Source organism: Aotus nancymaae, unplaced genomic scaffold, assembly GCF_030222135.1.
Source record: "Aotus nancymaae isolate 86718 unplaced genomic scaffold, 86718_ANA_hifiasm-v0.15.2.pri h1tg000012l, whole genome shotgun sequence".
NCBI lineage: Eukaryota > Metazoa > Chordata > Mammalia > Primates > Aotidae > Aotus > Aotus nancymaae.
Window position 1 is genome coordinate 28,057,038 of NW_026988423.1, and position 14,549 is coordinate 28,071,586.

Below are 14,549 nucleotides of genomic sequence, written 5' to 3' on the forward strand. Positions count from 1 at the left end.
TAGCACTCAGCATTTTGCTTGGCAGATGATAGATGCTCAATAAATATTTGGTTAATGAACAAATAGGAGAGAGTAACTGCAGCTGCACACTTAAAGGTAACAATTGAAAGGCAGGTGAACACTGACAGCAAGAAGCCCATTCTAGTCATATTTCAGGTGCTAGAATTGACATGACATAGTTCCTAATTAAATGGGAGATGGAAGAGAGGAGGCTAGGGCGAATTGTTGGTTTCTGACTCGGTGACTTGGTAGCTAGTGGTGTTATTTATTGAGATAGATACGGGAGATCAGAGTTGGGAGGAGACAGTGGGACAGTGAGTTTCATTTATTCATGTTGCCTCTGAATTGCTCGTGAGACATCTAGGTGAAGCTGTTCAGGAACAATGGGAAATTTGTGTCTGAGGTTAGGGAGTGGTACTGGTTGAGCATCCCACATCTGAAAATCTGAAATAGAAATGCTCCCAAACATGAAACTTACTGAGTGCCAACATGCCACTCAAAGGAAATGGTCATCAGAGCATTTCAGACTTCAGATTTGACTATGTATTCTGCAAATATTCCAAAATCCAAAAAAATCAGATGCCCCATCACAGCAGTTGAGAGGCGGAGGCTCTCCTTATGGGGTCTTAAAACTGAGAGCCTTTTTCATGGGGGAGTCTGGACTTCTGGATTTTGTGAAGAAACTGAAAAAAATTGACAGACCAGCACAGAATTACCAGTTATTTATTTTACCTGTGAAAGTTAGCAAATTCTAAACTAAAACATAGAATTACCCACCACTATGTATATTTAAAGAATATTTAAACGCAAAATGAAAAGGTCGTGCTTTCAATATATTTAAACTTTCTTTTTTTTTTTTTTTGGAGACAGAGACTTGCTCTGTCTCCCAGGCTGGAGTGCAGTAGCATGATCTTGGTTCACTGCAACCTCCACCTCCTGGGCTCCGGCAATCCTCCTGCTTCAGCCTCCTGTGTAGCTGGGACCACAGGTGTGCACTACCACACCCAGCCAATTTTTGTATTTTTAGTAGAGACAGGGGTTTCATCATGTTGCCCAGGCTAGTCTCAAACTCCTGAGCTCAAGCGATCTGCCCACCTTGGCCTTCCAGAGTGCCAGGATTACAGGTGTGAGCCCCTGTGCCCAGCCGATATATTTAACCTTTCAATGTATACCACATTGTCCTGATTTTTCTCAATTCATTACCAGTCCACATAAAAACCCCATCATGGTACATGGCAGCACACAAATACTCCTGGATTATCAAAGGTAGCTAGTGGCTTAGTGCATGGAAGAGCATTTGCTGAATAGTGCTGGTCACAAGACGGATGGAAGCCGAACTGGTTGGTTTACTCATGATATGCCAGTCTCATGTCTGTTGTGCTGTCGGGAGAAAGTAGTGGATATCTGTTCCTGAAACAACTTAAAGCTTCCCCTGCCCCAACCTTAGGGCACTGTTGAGAAAACGTCCTGATGACTGGAAACAAAACTCTTTAAAATCAAACTCATTAGATGTAGTCTGCTCCATCCAAGTAAACCTGTATTTATTGGCAGTGATAGTAGCAATATGTTCCAAAGGCACTATTTCTGGACACCTGTCATGCCAATAGGAAGCTCTTGTCTCCATAAAGGATGATGACAAATATTGAATCCTTTTTCTGGCTCTTCTGTGTTAAGACCAGACTAATCAAGAAATATCACGGACAGACTTAATGTAAATCAGTTGAGACTATTCACCATTACTTGTCTGTTGATAAAAAAAAAAAATGGTATAATGATTACAAACCTATATTCGTTTTGGAAAACAGAGATAATATGTCCTTCTGATTAGATATGCCTCTTAGAGGTTTATTGCCTTATATTTTAAGTTAGTATTACTTAATATAGCTTAATGCCCATCTTTTATCTTCCTTTTTGGATTATTAACTTGTAGAGATCAAGGAGAACTCAGAATCTAACTTTGAAATATCATCATGATTTGCTTGGGTCATGAACATATTAGACGCTCCATAAGTATAGTCTTTTTTTAAGATAGTCTAGCTCTGTGACCCAGGTTGGAGAGCCATGGCGCCATCTTTGCTCACTGCAACCTCCACGTTCCGGGCTCAAGCAATTCTCCTGCAACAGCCTCCTGAGTAGCTGGGATTACAGAAGCCCACCACCATGCCTGACTAATTTTTGTATTTTTAGTAGAGACACGGTTTTACCATGTTGGCCAGGCTGGTTTCAAACTCCTGAGCTCAGATGATCCAGCCGTCTCAGCCTCCCAAAGTGCTGGGATTACAGGCATGAGCCACTGGGCCCAGCCGTAAGTACAGTTCTTGTTGAAATAATAAACAGCTGATTGACCTAACAGAAAGAGCATAAAACAATGTAAAAATATTCCTGACAAAATAGGAAAAATTGGAAAGTTTGCTGACATAAAGGAGAAAAAGTAGATTAGGAGCAGGACGTAGAGCCTGTGGTTCCTGTAGTATATAGTGGTGGTTCTGTGCACACAGATTGGGAATAATCATAGCAGTGGTGAAAACGTACTCAGCACTCACTTGCTCTTAGTGTCATCCACTCCTCATAGCAACCTGATGGGTGGTTGCCATCCTCACCTTTCTAATGGATGAAGGAGCTGAGGCTTAGAGAAATGAAGTAAGTTGCTCAAGGTCACATAGCTGTTAAGTATAGATTTGAACTCAAGGCTAATTCTAGAATCGTGGTGCCAAACCACAAAACACCACTGGGGGTGTCCGTCCCAGCTCAGTGAAGAATGCGGTTTTTCTGCATTTGTCCTGTCATCGAGCAGTTTCTCTGCCAACAATAAATAGATTCTTATGGTGTCCTTGACCAGGTGACTTTCACTTTTAAAATGAGTTAATGCTCAATTCATCCATATTTAAAAAAATGGTAATACTGATACATAATTTAGTGGAAGAAGGAGAAATCCCCATTTGCTGGGAGGAGAACCGGAAGCAGCTGGCTTAGGTGTATGGGTGCCCCCTCCCAAGGAGAACCTGAGTTTATAAGCATCTTCCTGGGTCCCTAACACCATCAGTCACCGTGAATTTCTCCTGGGGATAAATCAGGAGGAGCCACGGGTGTAATTAGAAATCTGCCTCCTTTCTTCCATCTGGCAAGAGAGAAGTTTTCTTTTGTTATGCGTGTAATTAGGATGATGAGTGACTTCAGGCAGCAGCCCCTCTCCTGGTTGTGAGGTTTCTCTGAGATGTGTGCATCTTTCTGACAGCAGGGCTTTTATCTCCTTGAGGCCACCCTTCTGAGCACCAGCAGAAGGGGTCTCATGATCCAGGACATGCAGAGAAACCAACACTAGTCAGGCAGTCAAGCTTTCAGGAAGCGGGAGGATGATTTTGGAGGTGAAGGGGAAAGTGGGATAGTGTGGGGAGTCCTCTTTAGGGATTTCCATTGCCAGAAAGAGCTCTTGTCTCCTCATCGGGACAAAGTCTCCTTGAAGAAGGGTTATCGATGGCTGCTTAAACAGAGGGAAGAGAGAGAACTTAACTTAGATGGGTGTTGTACTGAGTTGAGTGAGGGAGGTGATCCCAAGGTATGGGCTGGCTAAAGAGTTTCCTTACCCAGAGCTGCCTGAGGGGACTCCTGATTCTCAGGCATGGTGTTTTACCTTTTACATTTTCCTCTTTTAACCAGTTACCACCTTACAGAGCAGTTAGCAGTGGCAGTACTTGTAGGAAGAGAACTAGACTTGGCTGAGCCTGCGTGTCCTGTGTGAAATGTGGTTTAGCATCTCGCTGGGCTGCTGTGAGAATCACCGGGCATGAGGTCTGCGCAATCACTCTAGAATCTAGAGTGATCCAAGGATCAGAGCCATCCACAGAAGCCCTGGCTGCCTTAGTCTTGCTTCTTCCCCTTCCTAGGGGCAGGACAAAGCTGAGTGGAGTTTTGGCTTTGATATTGTTTATCCTGTTTATTGCCTGAAGGAATATTCTAGATTAGCAGATTGTGAAGGAGGGGCAAAGAAGCCTGGGGGGAGGTGATGCTGTTCATTTTATTTTTAAATTCCATTGTCTTCAGTAAATGCAGGAGGTTGAGGTCATAGAGGCAGAAGGAGGTATTCTTCGAGCAAACAGCCCTGCTTTACTGTGCCCACAAGCCTGCCACCCTTTGCCAGTCCTCTGGCCAAGTGCCTGCTCTGTACAGCGCTGTTTCACCCAGACAGTGGGCCTGGAGGGCAGGGGTGTGCATAAGGGTACCAGGGATGGGAAGGAAGGGGCTGACTTTGGAGGTTCCAAGCTGGGAGCCGACACAAATGAACAGACTAGAAGGCAAGGCCAATGCCTGCAGCCCACACTATCACCCCAGAGTCAGTGACTAATAGTGGCAGAGGCTGGAGAGAGGAGAGTGCCAAGGGAGGGAGAGGACAGGGAAGTGATGGGGAGCACCTGATCGGGGTGCAGCCCTGGCCATCTGCTGGTCAGCTCACATAAGCTCTCTATTGAGTGCGGTTTGGAAGCGGATTTTGGCTGAAGGACTGGAAAGAGGCTTGTTGTGGAAATGGAGTGTTTAGGAGGCTGTTCCGCCCCCGTTGCTCCTCTCTCACTTGCTTCCTGACCTCCAAAATGCTCCTTAAATATAACACTCTCAACGCCTGATGACTCCCCTGCCGGAGCTTAGAGCTTTGATTCCCCAACGTGTGACTGCAGCACTGCTCTGCCCCAGATTTCCCATCAACTAGAGGCATGCAGCTATGCCCTGGTACTGCAGAGCTGCTCTGCTGCTGTTCCTGGAGCAAAGTTGGGGGGAGGGGGGGTGAGGGAGAGCAGCATAGAATCCAAGAACTTGAGCTAGAAGGAGAGCCTCAGGGATCCTGTCATTTATTTTCTGCTCCAGAGGCTTGGAGTGACTTACCCAAGGTCATGAGGAAGCATGGAATTCTGGTGGGGGAAAGAGCTCCAGATGAGGTGGGAGGCAGGAGGGCTGAATTCTCCCTTGACTTCTGCCATTTATTGGCAGAGATAGGACCTAATATCATGGCATTTGAGTTTACAGATTCCAGGTTTCCCTTGGCCAAGTGGCCCTGGATGTCTGCAGGTAAGGTCAACAGCAGCATGCTCTGGTGACCTGTTCCCATTCTAGTCCCCATCTATGGATGAGGCAAGAAACACCAATCAGGTTTTTGTTGGATTAGGAAAGGAACAGTAACAGAGTAGGTGAGGAGACTTTAAGACTCATAGGAGACCAAGAGAAAGTCAAAGCAGCTGAAATCAAAAGGAAAAAGCTGAACTGTTTCCAACCTCCGTTCTAAACCCAGTAACGTTCTAAAGAAATCGTGGTAACAAGAGGCTTGGAGTAATACAAATCAAACCAACTTCCTGTTCATTAAATTAGTGAACTTCCAAAGGCCAATTTTTGTGAATGTATTTTTGTGAAAATGCAGATAACACAAAACATTGTCTAGATGCCTGTGCCCTGCCCCTTTTTTATCAAGCCTGCTTATAAAAACCCAAAAGGGATTGGTGTACAGTTGTTTTTTAATTACTCTGTTTATTTTTAAACTGTTTGCATTGAATAATTTGGGGGCACATTACAATGGCTCATGCTGTAATCCTAGCACTTTGAGAGACCAAAGTGGGCGGATTGTTTGAGCCTAGGTGTTCGAGAACAGCCTGGGCAACACAGTGAAACCTCGTCTCTACAAAAAATAAAAATAAATTAGTTGGGCATGGTGGTGCATGTCTGCAATCCCAGCTACTCAGGAAGCTGAGGTGGGAGGACCACTGGATCCCAGGAGGTCATCATGCCACTGTACTCCAGCCTGGGCAACAGAGTGAGACCTCAAGAAAAAAAAAAAGAACCCAAATAATATTTATCAAATTATAAAATATGTGTATAAAGAAGAAATGACAGTTGCAGGAGTACCTCTCACTTGTTCTGCTCCACTGCATGTAACTGATTATGCATTTTCAGTGCTGTATATTGTTCCAACTTAAGAAAATAACAGAAGGCATTTATTCTTTCTGTTGATAGACGTTTGTTTTGGGGGTTTTTATTTTTTTATTTTTTTTTTTGCTGTTACATGGAATGCCATTTAAAGTTTCATGTGCATCCCTCTGAATGTAAGTTGCTTCCATTATTGAAGTAGAACTGTTAGGTGTTAGAGGATGCAGTCATCCAACTTTATTACATAATACCACATAATTTTCTTAGGGAGCTGAACCAGGATACACCCACTAGCTCCTTTCCAACACTTGGTATTATTTGACTTTTTAATTTTTGTCAGTGGGATGAGTGTGTGATGGCATCTCACTAGAGTTCCAATTTATATTTTCCTGAGTACTAATGAATTGAGCTACTTTTTATATGTTTATTGCTTTCTCTTTTGAAAATGCTTACACAAATCATTTGTCTATTTTTTGAATTATCTTTCTTTTTCTCACTGGTTTGCAGGAATTTTTAATTAATTCTGTATACAATTCCTTCTTCAGTCAATATATGTTGTAAATATTTTCTCTCAGAAAAGCCTTGTCTTTTCTCTCTATAATCTCTTTGGATGATCAGAAGTTTTTAACTTCACTGTGGCTGAATCTATCATTTTTCTCTTTTGTGGGCGTTGTTTTCAGGTCAATTGTTTAGGAAACTCTCAAGGCACACAGTCAGTGGAAGAGTCGGTTTGTGATTATGATTTATCAGGGGAGATTGTTCTTCCTCCTTCGTTCAACATCAAGGATTAGGACAGGCAGTTTTCCTTTTAGTTCCTGGGCAGCATTTGTGAATTTCTTTCAAGTTTATACTTACAGTAAGAGTGTAGTCCACTGGGACCCACTTTATGAGGCAGTCTTCTCTTAATTCTCTCACCATTCATGGGCTTTGGGAATTATCTCTAGTATGCTCTGGGAGGCCATGAAAACTGAAGCCCAGTTTCACTATTTTCTGCCATCACTAAATTTTTGACCTTTAAATATTTCTTACTTTTTTGATAGTTCATCAAGCACTTTAAAAGAATTTTGTTTTCTGCTTTATCTGTGAATATACCATATTGCCAGACATGGAAGTCTTTGCAATCTAGTTTCCTCTAAACAATTCTTATCCTTCCTGAAATGCAAATATCAGGGAGCAACCAGATTGCAGGGAGTCAGGCAGAAGTGGGAGAATCTGTGTACTCATTCCTAGCGGTTGTGTTAGCGCTCGCAATTTGCTGGCCATGAACTTTTCAAACAGTGGAGACTGCTCGCTCTGAGAAGATAAAGAGGGAAGTTAGATGAGCTTCCATCTCACTTGGTCTTAGTCTTTACCTCAGAAAGCACTTTCATGTCTCTTCAAAGCTATGTTTGGATCACCTTTTGAAATTTTCTTTTTGTTTGTTTGTTTGAGACAGTCTCGCTTTGTCGCTCAGGCTGGATTTCAGTGTTGGGATCTGGCCTCACTGTAACTTCTTCTTCCCGGGTTCCAGCAATTCTCCTGCCTCAGCCTCCCAAGTCTCTGGGATTACAAGTATGCGCCACAACGTCCAGCTAATTCTGCATTTTTAGTAGAGATGGGGTTTCACCATGTTGGCCAGGCTGATCTCGAACTCCTAACCTCAGATGATCCGCCCATCTCGGCCTCCCAAAGTGCTAGAATTACAGGTGTGACTCACCATGCCTGGCCAAGATTTTCTTTATAGACCATAAAAAATAGAACCTGTTTCCGGGGCCCTGTGAGAAGCTCTGTTTCAGAACCAAGAGCAAGCCAAGGGAAATTCAAGGCAGATGATGATCACTCAACCCACTGGGCTCTCCTGTTCTTCCTTCCCTTTAGGGTTCCTCACAACACACACAGACACTTAAGCCAGCCAACTCATCAGTAATAGAAGAGATTTAGTCTTGATTTAGTCTCTTTTTTACTTGTTGCCTGGATTCCTTTTCTCCTGGGAGCATGTAAGCTTTTATAAACCAGCTTGTCTGATAGAGAAGGAGATTTTTTATAAACATACATAGCGATTAAGAGAATAGGTTTTTGAGCTGGGCATTAGTGCATTCAAATCCCAGACTTGCAGTTTGCTAGCTGTTTGACATTAGGCAAATCAAGACACCACAGTTATGCCAGGTGCAGTGGCTCACACCTGTAGTCCCAGTATTTTGGGAGGCTGAGGTGAGTGGATTTCCTGAGGTCAGGAGTTCCAGACCAGCCTGGCCAACGTGGAGAAACCCCGTCTCTATACTAAAAATACAAAAAATAGCCGGACATTGTGGTGCACGCTTGGAATCCCAGCTACTCGGGAGACTGAGGCAGGAGAATCGCTTGAACCTGGGCAGTGGAGTTTGCAGTGAGCTGTGATAGCACCACCGTACTCCAGCCTGGGAGACAGAGTGAGACTCCATCTCAAAATAAATAAATAAAAAAGACACTACAATTAGTCTTCAGTGGCATTATCTGAAAAATCATGAGGTGCTGTCTTATAAATTGGATGTAAAGATTAAGTAAGATAATACATGCAAAATGCTTAGCTTGATGCCTGACATAACTAGCCCTCAATATACTCTTATTAATAGTTGAGAAGGAGTTGACTTTTTGGATTTTTGTTTGTGGAGTTAAGAAGAAAACCAGCTAGATCAAAAGTCAAAAATTTTTAGTTACAGTAATGTGCTTTTAATATAATACTTGGAAATCTTTGATCCAGGTTTTATTGTGACTTGTGATCAGAGCAGTTGATGGACCGGGATAAGAATGCAGTACTCACGTGTACCTGGAGTACTCTCTGTGACATTTGCCTCGGGGCTGGATCACATGACCTGGTATTTCCATTGAATGAATTATCTAGGTCATAAAGGACAACTCTTTGTACTTCTGGAATCTGTTGATCCCTTCAATATCTGTGTGGAAAGTATGGCCTGGGTACAGACTCCAGGAGCTTTAAAAACATAATTTTGGATGTGTTCAGAAGTCCTGGCAGCATTTGAGGGTTGTGTGGCATGGAGCTACGGACAGATAAATTCAACAGCAAAGGGCTGCTTCGAGAACACCTCTCTGAAAGCTCAGTATACCTTATTCTTTTCTTTCTTTCATTTTTTACTACTGGAATCAGGTCACAAAAGCTTATTATACCTTAAAGAGTATTTCTTCTGGACCATGTGGACACTGGGAAGATACTGTGGTGTTTTAGTTTAGTTTGAGTAAGGTCACTTGAACACTTGCATATAGTACCCCTACAATACACAAGCTCTCCTTGTCAGTGAGGATATAGAGCTAGCTGAATGACACACAGTCCTTGTCTTCATGTGCTTAGCAGATAATAAGTCATTACAAGTATGGCGACTGTTACCAACCAGGGTCTGCATTCCAGTTTTTCTTTTTCTTTATTTTATTTTATTTTATTTTATTATTTTTTGTTTGAGACAGAGTCTTGCTCTGTCACCCAGGCTGGATTGCAGTGGTGGGATCTGGGCTCGCTGCAACCTCTGTCTCTTGGGTTCAAGCGAGTTTCCTGCCTCAGCCTCCCAAGTAACTGGGATTACAGGCACGTGCCACCACGCCCGGCTAAATTTTGTAATTTTAGTAGAGATGGGGTTTCACCATGTTGGCCAGGCTGATCTCGAACTCCCAGCCTCAAATGATCTGCCATCGTGCCTGGTCAAAACAGAAATGATCAGTTTTTCTCACTTTAGAGGGTCAAGTAGAGATGATGTCCATACAACTGGAGGATGTCTGCAGATTGTTTTAGGGGCAAATTTCAGGGTGAAGGCTTATTATGGTTCAATTGTTTTGGGGCAAGTTTCTGGGTAAAGCCTTATTATCATGGTTCAGTTGAAGGTTGCTATTTCATAGTTAATCTCTTTGTTCGTTGTCACCCATCCGCATTACTGACCCAGATAGTAATTTAGGGAAAGACAGAAAGGAATCATACAGCCAGGGAAGCTGTTGGTGCTGGAACTCCCAGACCCCAGCCTGGAGGATCTGATTTAGAAGGAGCCGCTTCCCCCTTCTCAGTGAATTGTTATTTTCCAGCTAAAGTTGAAAATGCCGGTCCTGCTTCACTGGGTGCTGTGGCTGCTTTGCATCTTCTTGGAGCCCAGGATTGGTGATCATGTTGCTTAAATCCTAACCCAGGCCTTTGTAATCACCTTAAAAAGATCCCTGGCCCCAGGTGACTATGTGATGCCCTGCCACCAAAAGTTGCTGCCTCACCATGCGCCCCAAAAGTCACAGCAATTTCCCCAGCAGGCAATTTCCCCAGCAGGCGGAGAGAAATGTGCATTCCGCGGCAGCACACTGCCTGGGAGCACGCAGCCCTACTCGCCCCGCCTCGCTGGGGAGAGGGTGAGGATTCTATTTAAGGTGGTCTTGTGTGCCTAGATTTGCCAAGCACTCACCATGGGCCTCTGAGGTCTGCTTACTTTAGGATTCCGGAGGTGTGCGGAGGACCTGGGGTCCAGCTCCCCTCCCCCACAGGGGTGCGGCGTTTTAACCCCTGGGTGGATGCTGATAGAAGTGCTCACCTTCAGATATTTCTGCCTCCTCCTCTTCCGTCCTGGTACCAATTCCTCACGCGCGCTCTCCCTGATATTCTGTCCCATCCTGGGACTAAACATGTGCTGTGTCTTTAAATGGGCGGAAGTGGCTGGCAGTGCTTTGCTTGGGTACTGCATTGATTAGGAGATTATATGGAACTGCGGGAGCTGCCGCCTGGGGGAAGAGAGGTGCAGGTTCTGCTAGGTTTGTGCTCTCCTCCCAGGCTCTCCTTGGCTTCCTTCCCCAAGGCGGTTCGGAGCTGGTATGAGGTGAGGGTGGGGGGCAGCCGGCCAGCCTGGCTGTTGACGGCAACTCCAGGGCTTGTTTCTCGCAGCCTTGCCAGCATTACCCATCCTCATCAGAAACTGGCAGCGGCAGCCACAGCTCAGGCAGGCGGCTCCAGCCCCAGGCTGGATTTGCAGAATCTGTCCTTCGCCTCCAAGCCCAGCTTTCAGTTGGGAGACGGGGAAGTAGGGGCAGTGGCAGCGGTTCTTCTGGCTCTTTCTCTCTTTCTCTTTCTGTGTTCAAGTCACATTACATGGGATTCTGTTCTTTTGGGACTTCGTCATCTTTTCCAATATGTCCTGGGACCTCTGGAGCTGTAACGGGGATGCTAAGGACACGGTCAGTGGATTATCGTGACTGTACTAATGAAAGGATTCAAGCTCTCCTGGTAAGTAGAGGAGGGATAGGGCACCTTCCTCTTCTGCCTTTCTTCAGCCCTGTGCTGCCCCCAGCACCCTCAAGAGGTCTCCTTCATTGGTGCCATCTCACTAGGCATCGAGGGGTTCAGATGTGGGGACTAGGCGCTTTAAAAGTTGGGGTACTCTCCCTGGCTTCCCCGGCTTCTGCACTGCTACAGTATTTTGCTTACCTTCTTTGAGGGCAGGGGTTTTGTGGAAGTTGGGGGGCAGTGGAAAGAATCAAACTGCAGCTGAAAGGTTCTCCAACTTTGAGTACGTGAGGAGTGGTGCCTACGAAGAGGACTTTATAATAAAGAAACATCCCTTCCCTTTTGTAAGGTGTTGTGTGTCTGCATCAGGCTGGGGGTGCAGTTGTACTCTTCCTTACCCCTGACCAACATGTGATTTTGGGGCTGGGGGCCTTTCTCACGTCCAGCTGCTTAAGGCAGGCAGTCCCTTGGGGCATCCCTCTGAGGGCTAGGCTCCATCTTCTAGGATGGCTGGTGTCCAAAGGCCAGTGGACCACCACCTACCCCAACACAAGCACTCACCTTGGGCCTTTGCAAGTGGCTCTTCCTGGGCTTAATATTGGGACATTAAAGGCATCTCTTGCTTGGGGTGTGGGAGTAGCTGTATTCTAGCTGCAGAAGTAGTCAGAATATTTTTACCTTCCCTTTAAAAAATAAAACCTTTACCTCTCCCCACCTTTTTTTTTTTTGACCCAATAAGGAGATTGCATTGGCAGGTGAATTGGCTTTTTATCTGGTGGAGAAACTGCAGATTTTCCTTGGAAAACTTTGCCATACCAGTGATCTGGTACCTCTGCAGGGCAGCATGTGCAGCTGCCTAAGGCCTCCTTCAGAGGAAGGATGAAGACTCCTTGGACTGGGGAGGGAGCTTTCTCTCTCTGAAGAGGGTGGAGGGTGGGAGGAGGAGGATGAGCTTTGGAGAGCTCCCTGCAGGGATGAGTCCTGCCTTCATTGCAGTTGGCTGTCCAGGCATGGAGTGGGGTGGTGGCAGGTCACATCTCTGAGTGAAAGGTTGATTTTCAGAGTCAGGGATGAGTGTTGAGCGATTTAAAGCCTGGGGTCCTAACCTGGCTCTGGGCCACATTTGGCCTTCCAGGCACTCCTACTCTGGATTAAACCCTGACAGAATGTCTAGCCTGGCCCTCCTCCTCTAGGGAAGAGGGTCCTTTAGTGGGTCTTGAAAAGGCACTTTGAAGAAGGCAAAGGGAGACGTTTAGTTTCTGCAAGTGTAACTCTCACAAACTGTGAGGCCCTAAGAGGTGATGTACATCAGTTATCTCCCAGCTGGGAGTTTCTTTTCCTCAAGCTTTGCTATCCCTCTCTCTTATGTTTAGTTCTTGCTTTCTTGGGGTCTGGTACCCCATTCTTTCTGGGTGGTAAGCTGTTAGCAGAGTCTATTGTCACTGGGAATTCCAGGTCCAGACCAGCAGCTAAATCTGTTCTTTATTTCTCAGTAGAGCCATGCTCAGTCTGTAGCTTGGATGAGGCCTCCGAGAAAAGCCCAGGTGCTGCAGGGACACTGGGCTCTTCATCAGAAATCTCTCAGCATCCCTCTGTGCCCCTGCTGTCAGCACACCCAGCTTGGGGCTGGAGGGTAGCTTGGCTGTCATTCAGGATGAGACATCACCGTAACAGAATGCTCTTAGCTCAGCCTGGTTTGGTCCTCAGAGACGTGCAGAGATGTTTGCCTTTAAAAATCTGCCTTGAGTATCTCTTGATGCATTTCAACAAGGAGAGCAGTATTAATCTGGGAACTGTAATTGGGATAACCTTGTCTTGTTCAGCCAAATAAAATTTTATGAGGATGGGAAAACTTTATCATTTATCTCTTTCTTGATACTGCTAGATCCTGTGACCCATTGTCTCCTTAAGTACAGGTTCATTTTGGTCCAGGGGGCAAACCTTGTAGTTGTGGATGAAATGTGGCTCCATTTGGCAGTATCCCAATTGGTACTCCCTACTCTCTGGTACTTGGGTACTAATGCTGGTACTCTGGTACTGGTACTCAGGGTATTCCCTACTCTTCCAACAAGGAGACTTGGTAGAAGCAAGATGACTAAATCTATTGGCTACCTTGATAGCACTGTCTGCACATGGAAGAGAATGAATTTAATTAAAATTATAATATTTGAATCATTTCTAGAAACAACTCTGGAATGCCTACTATGGCTTGGTGATAAAAAAAATAATGGTAAATACTGATAAGAACAATGGCAACTAAGATTTGTTAAAACTGTGTGCCAGGCACCACAGTAAACACTTTACACGTATTAACTCACATGGAGATCACAGTGTTATGATAAATATCCCATTTTGTGGATGGAGAAACAGACACAGTTTAAACGGCCTGCGTGAAGGTGTACAGATAGGAACCAGGCTTTGGGCTTGCGGCAGGGTAAGTTTCCGCCATGATTCACCTGTTCCTGGTTATTCCTCTTCCCTAATAAAATTTCTGCTGTGTGTAATGTTATGCTAGACACTGGCTTTTTTCATGTTCTGTTGTTTCTTTGTCTTATATTCATTAGATCAGTTAGTTAGACTTTTAAAATTATGCATAAATGTGTTATCTCGTTTGATTCTTACTATAACCCCATAAAGCAGCTGGTGTCTCCATTTTAGAGGTAGGGAAACTGAGGTACAGAGTGGTTAAAGTGAGATTTGATTAAATTACTGCAACTAGTTTGTGGGGAAGTCAGGATACACTCTCACGGCTGGACTGAGATTTCAGGGTGAGGACTAACTACCATGGCAACAGCAATGTGTGTCTGTCAGGCCTTCTTTCCCAGAGAGCAGGCCCAGGATCTGTCCATTCATTTACTCATCCATCTCTTCGTTCTACAAATGTTGATCAAGTGTTATTTTTGCAGCACTGTTGTCTAGGTATTATGAAGTTAAAAAAATGTAAAGGACACTGCTTTGGCCTTGTAGGGGCTGGTAGCCTCACAAATGGAAGGATGCTCCCTCACACCCCTGACACGTGTGTACGTGCAAGTCAGTAAGTGCTTAAGGGACAGATAAATGCAGTGAACGGCAGACACTCTAGAATCCATTTCGGCTGGCATGGCAGAGATGTCTTCCTGGAGTAATTGAAATGTGAGGGAGGTTCAGAGGCTGGACAATTAGGTAAGTAAAGGTTGTATTTTATGCAGCTGTACCTCATGGAGTTATGAGAGTATCCCTGAGGATGCTTTCGGATGAAGATGACCGTGTTATATGTCTGTGATTGACAAGCGGCTGGACTTTGAGATAGAGATCTCCCCCCAACTCAACCTCTCCCCCAGTAGGGTAGGAGCTTTAGGCTGTCTCGAAAGAGGATTCTATGATTCCTTCTACTGGGAACTTGGTGAGCAAGGTAAGGGTGGTGGAGGAGATTGAGAGGAGA

At 44.9% G+C, this 14,549-nt stretch overlaps 1 protein-coding gene across 10 annotated transcripts in view; it reads left to right on the top strand.

The window, feature by feature from the left end:
- Window positions 1-14,549, top strand: part of GRAMD1B (GRAM domain containing 1B) — a 214,420-nt gene that overhangs the window by 98,646 nt on the left and 101,225 nt on the right. The window contains exon 1 of one of the 10 annotated variants that reach the window (XM_064375515.1): window positions 10,559-10,659. The exons of 8 other annotated variants lie outside the window; for them this stretch is intronic. Coding sequence is in view for 1 of the 2 variants with exons in the window: in XM_064375510.1 (XP_064231580.1) it covers window positions 11,106-11,128 (23 nt within the window). In the remaining variant the exon portion in view is untranslated. One more of the 10 variants, XM_064375510.1, reaches the window with a different exon arrangement.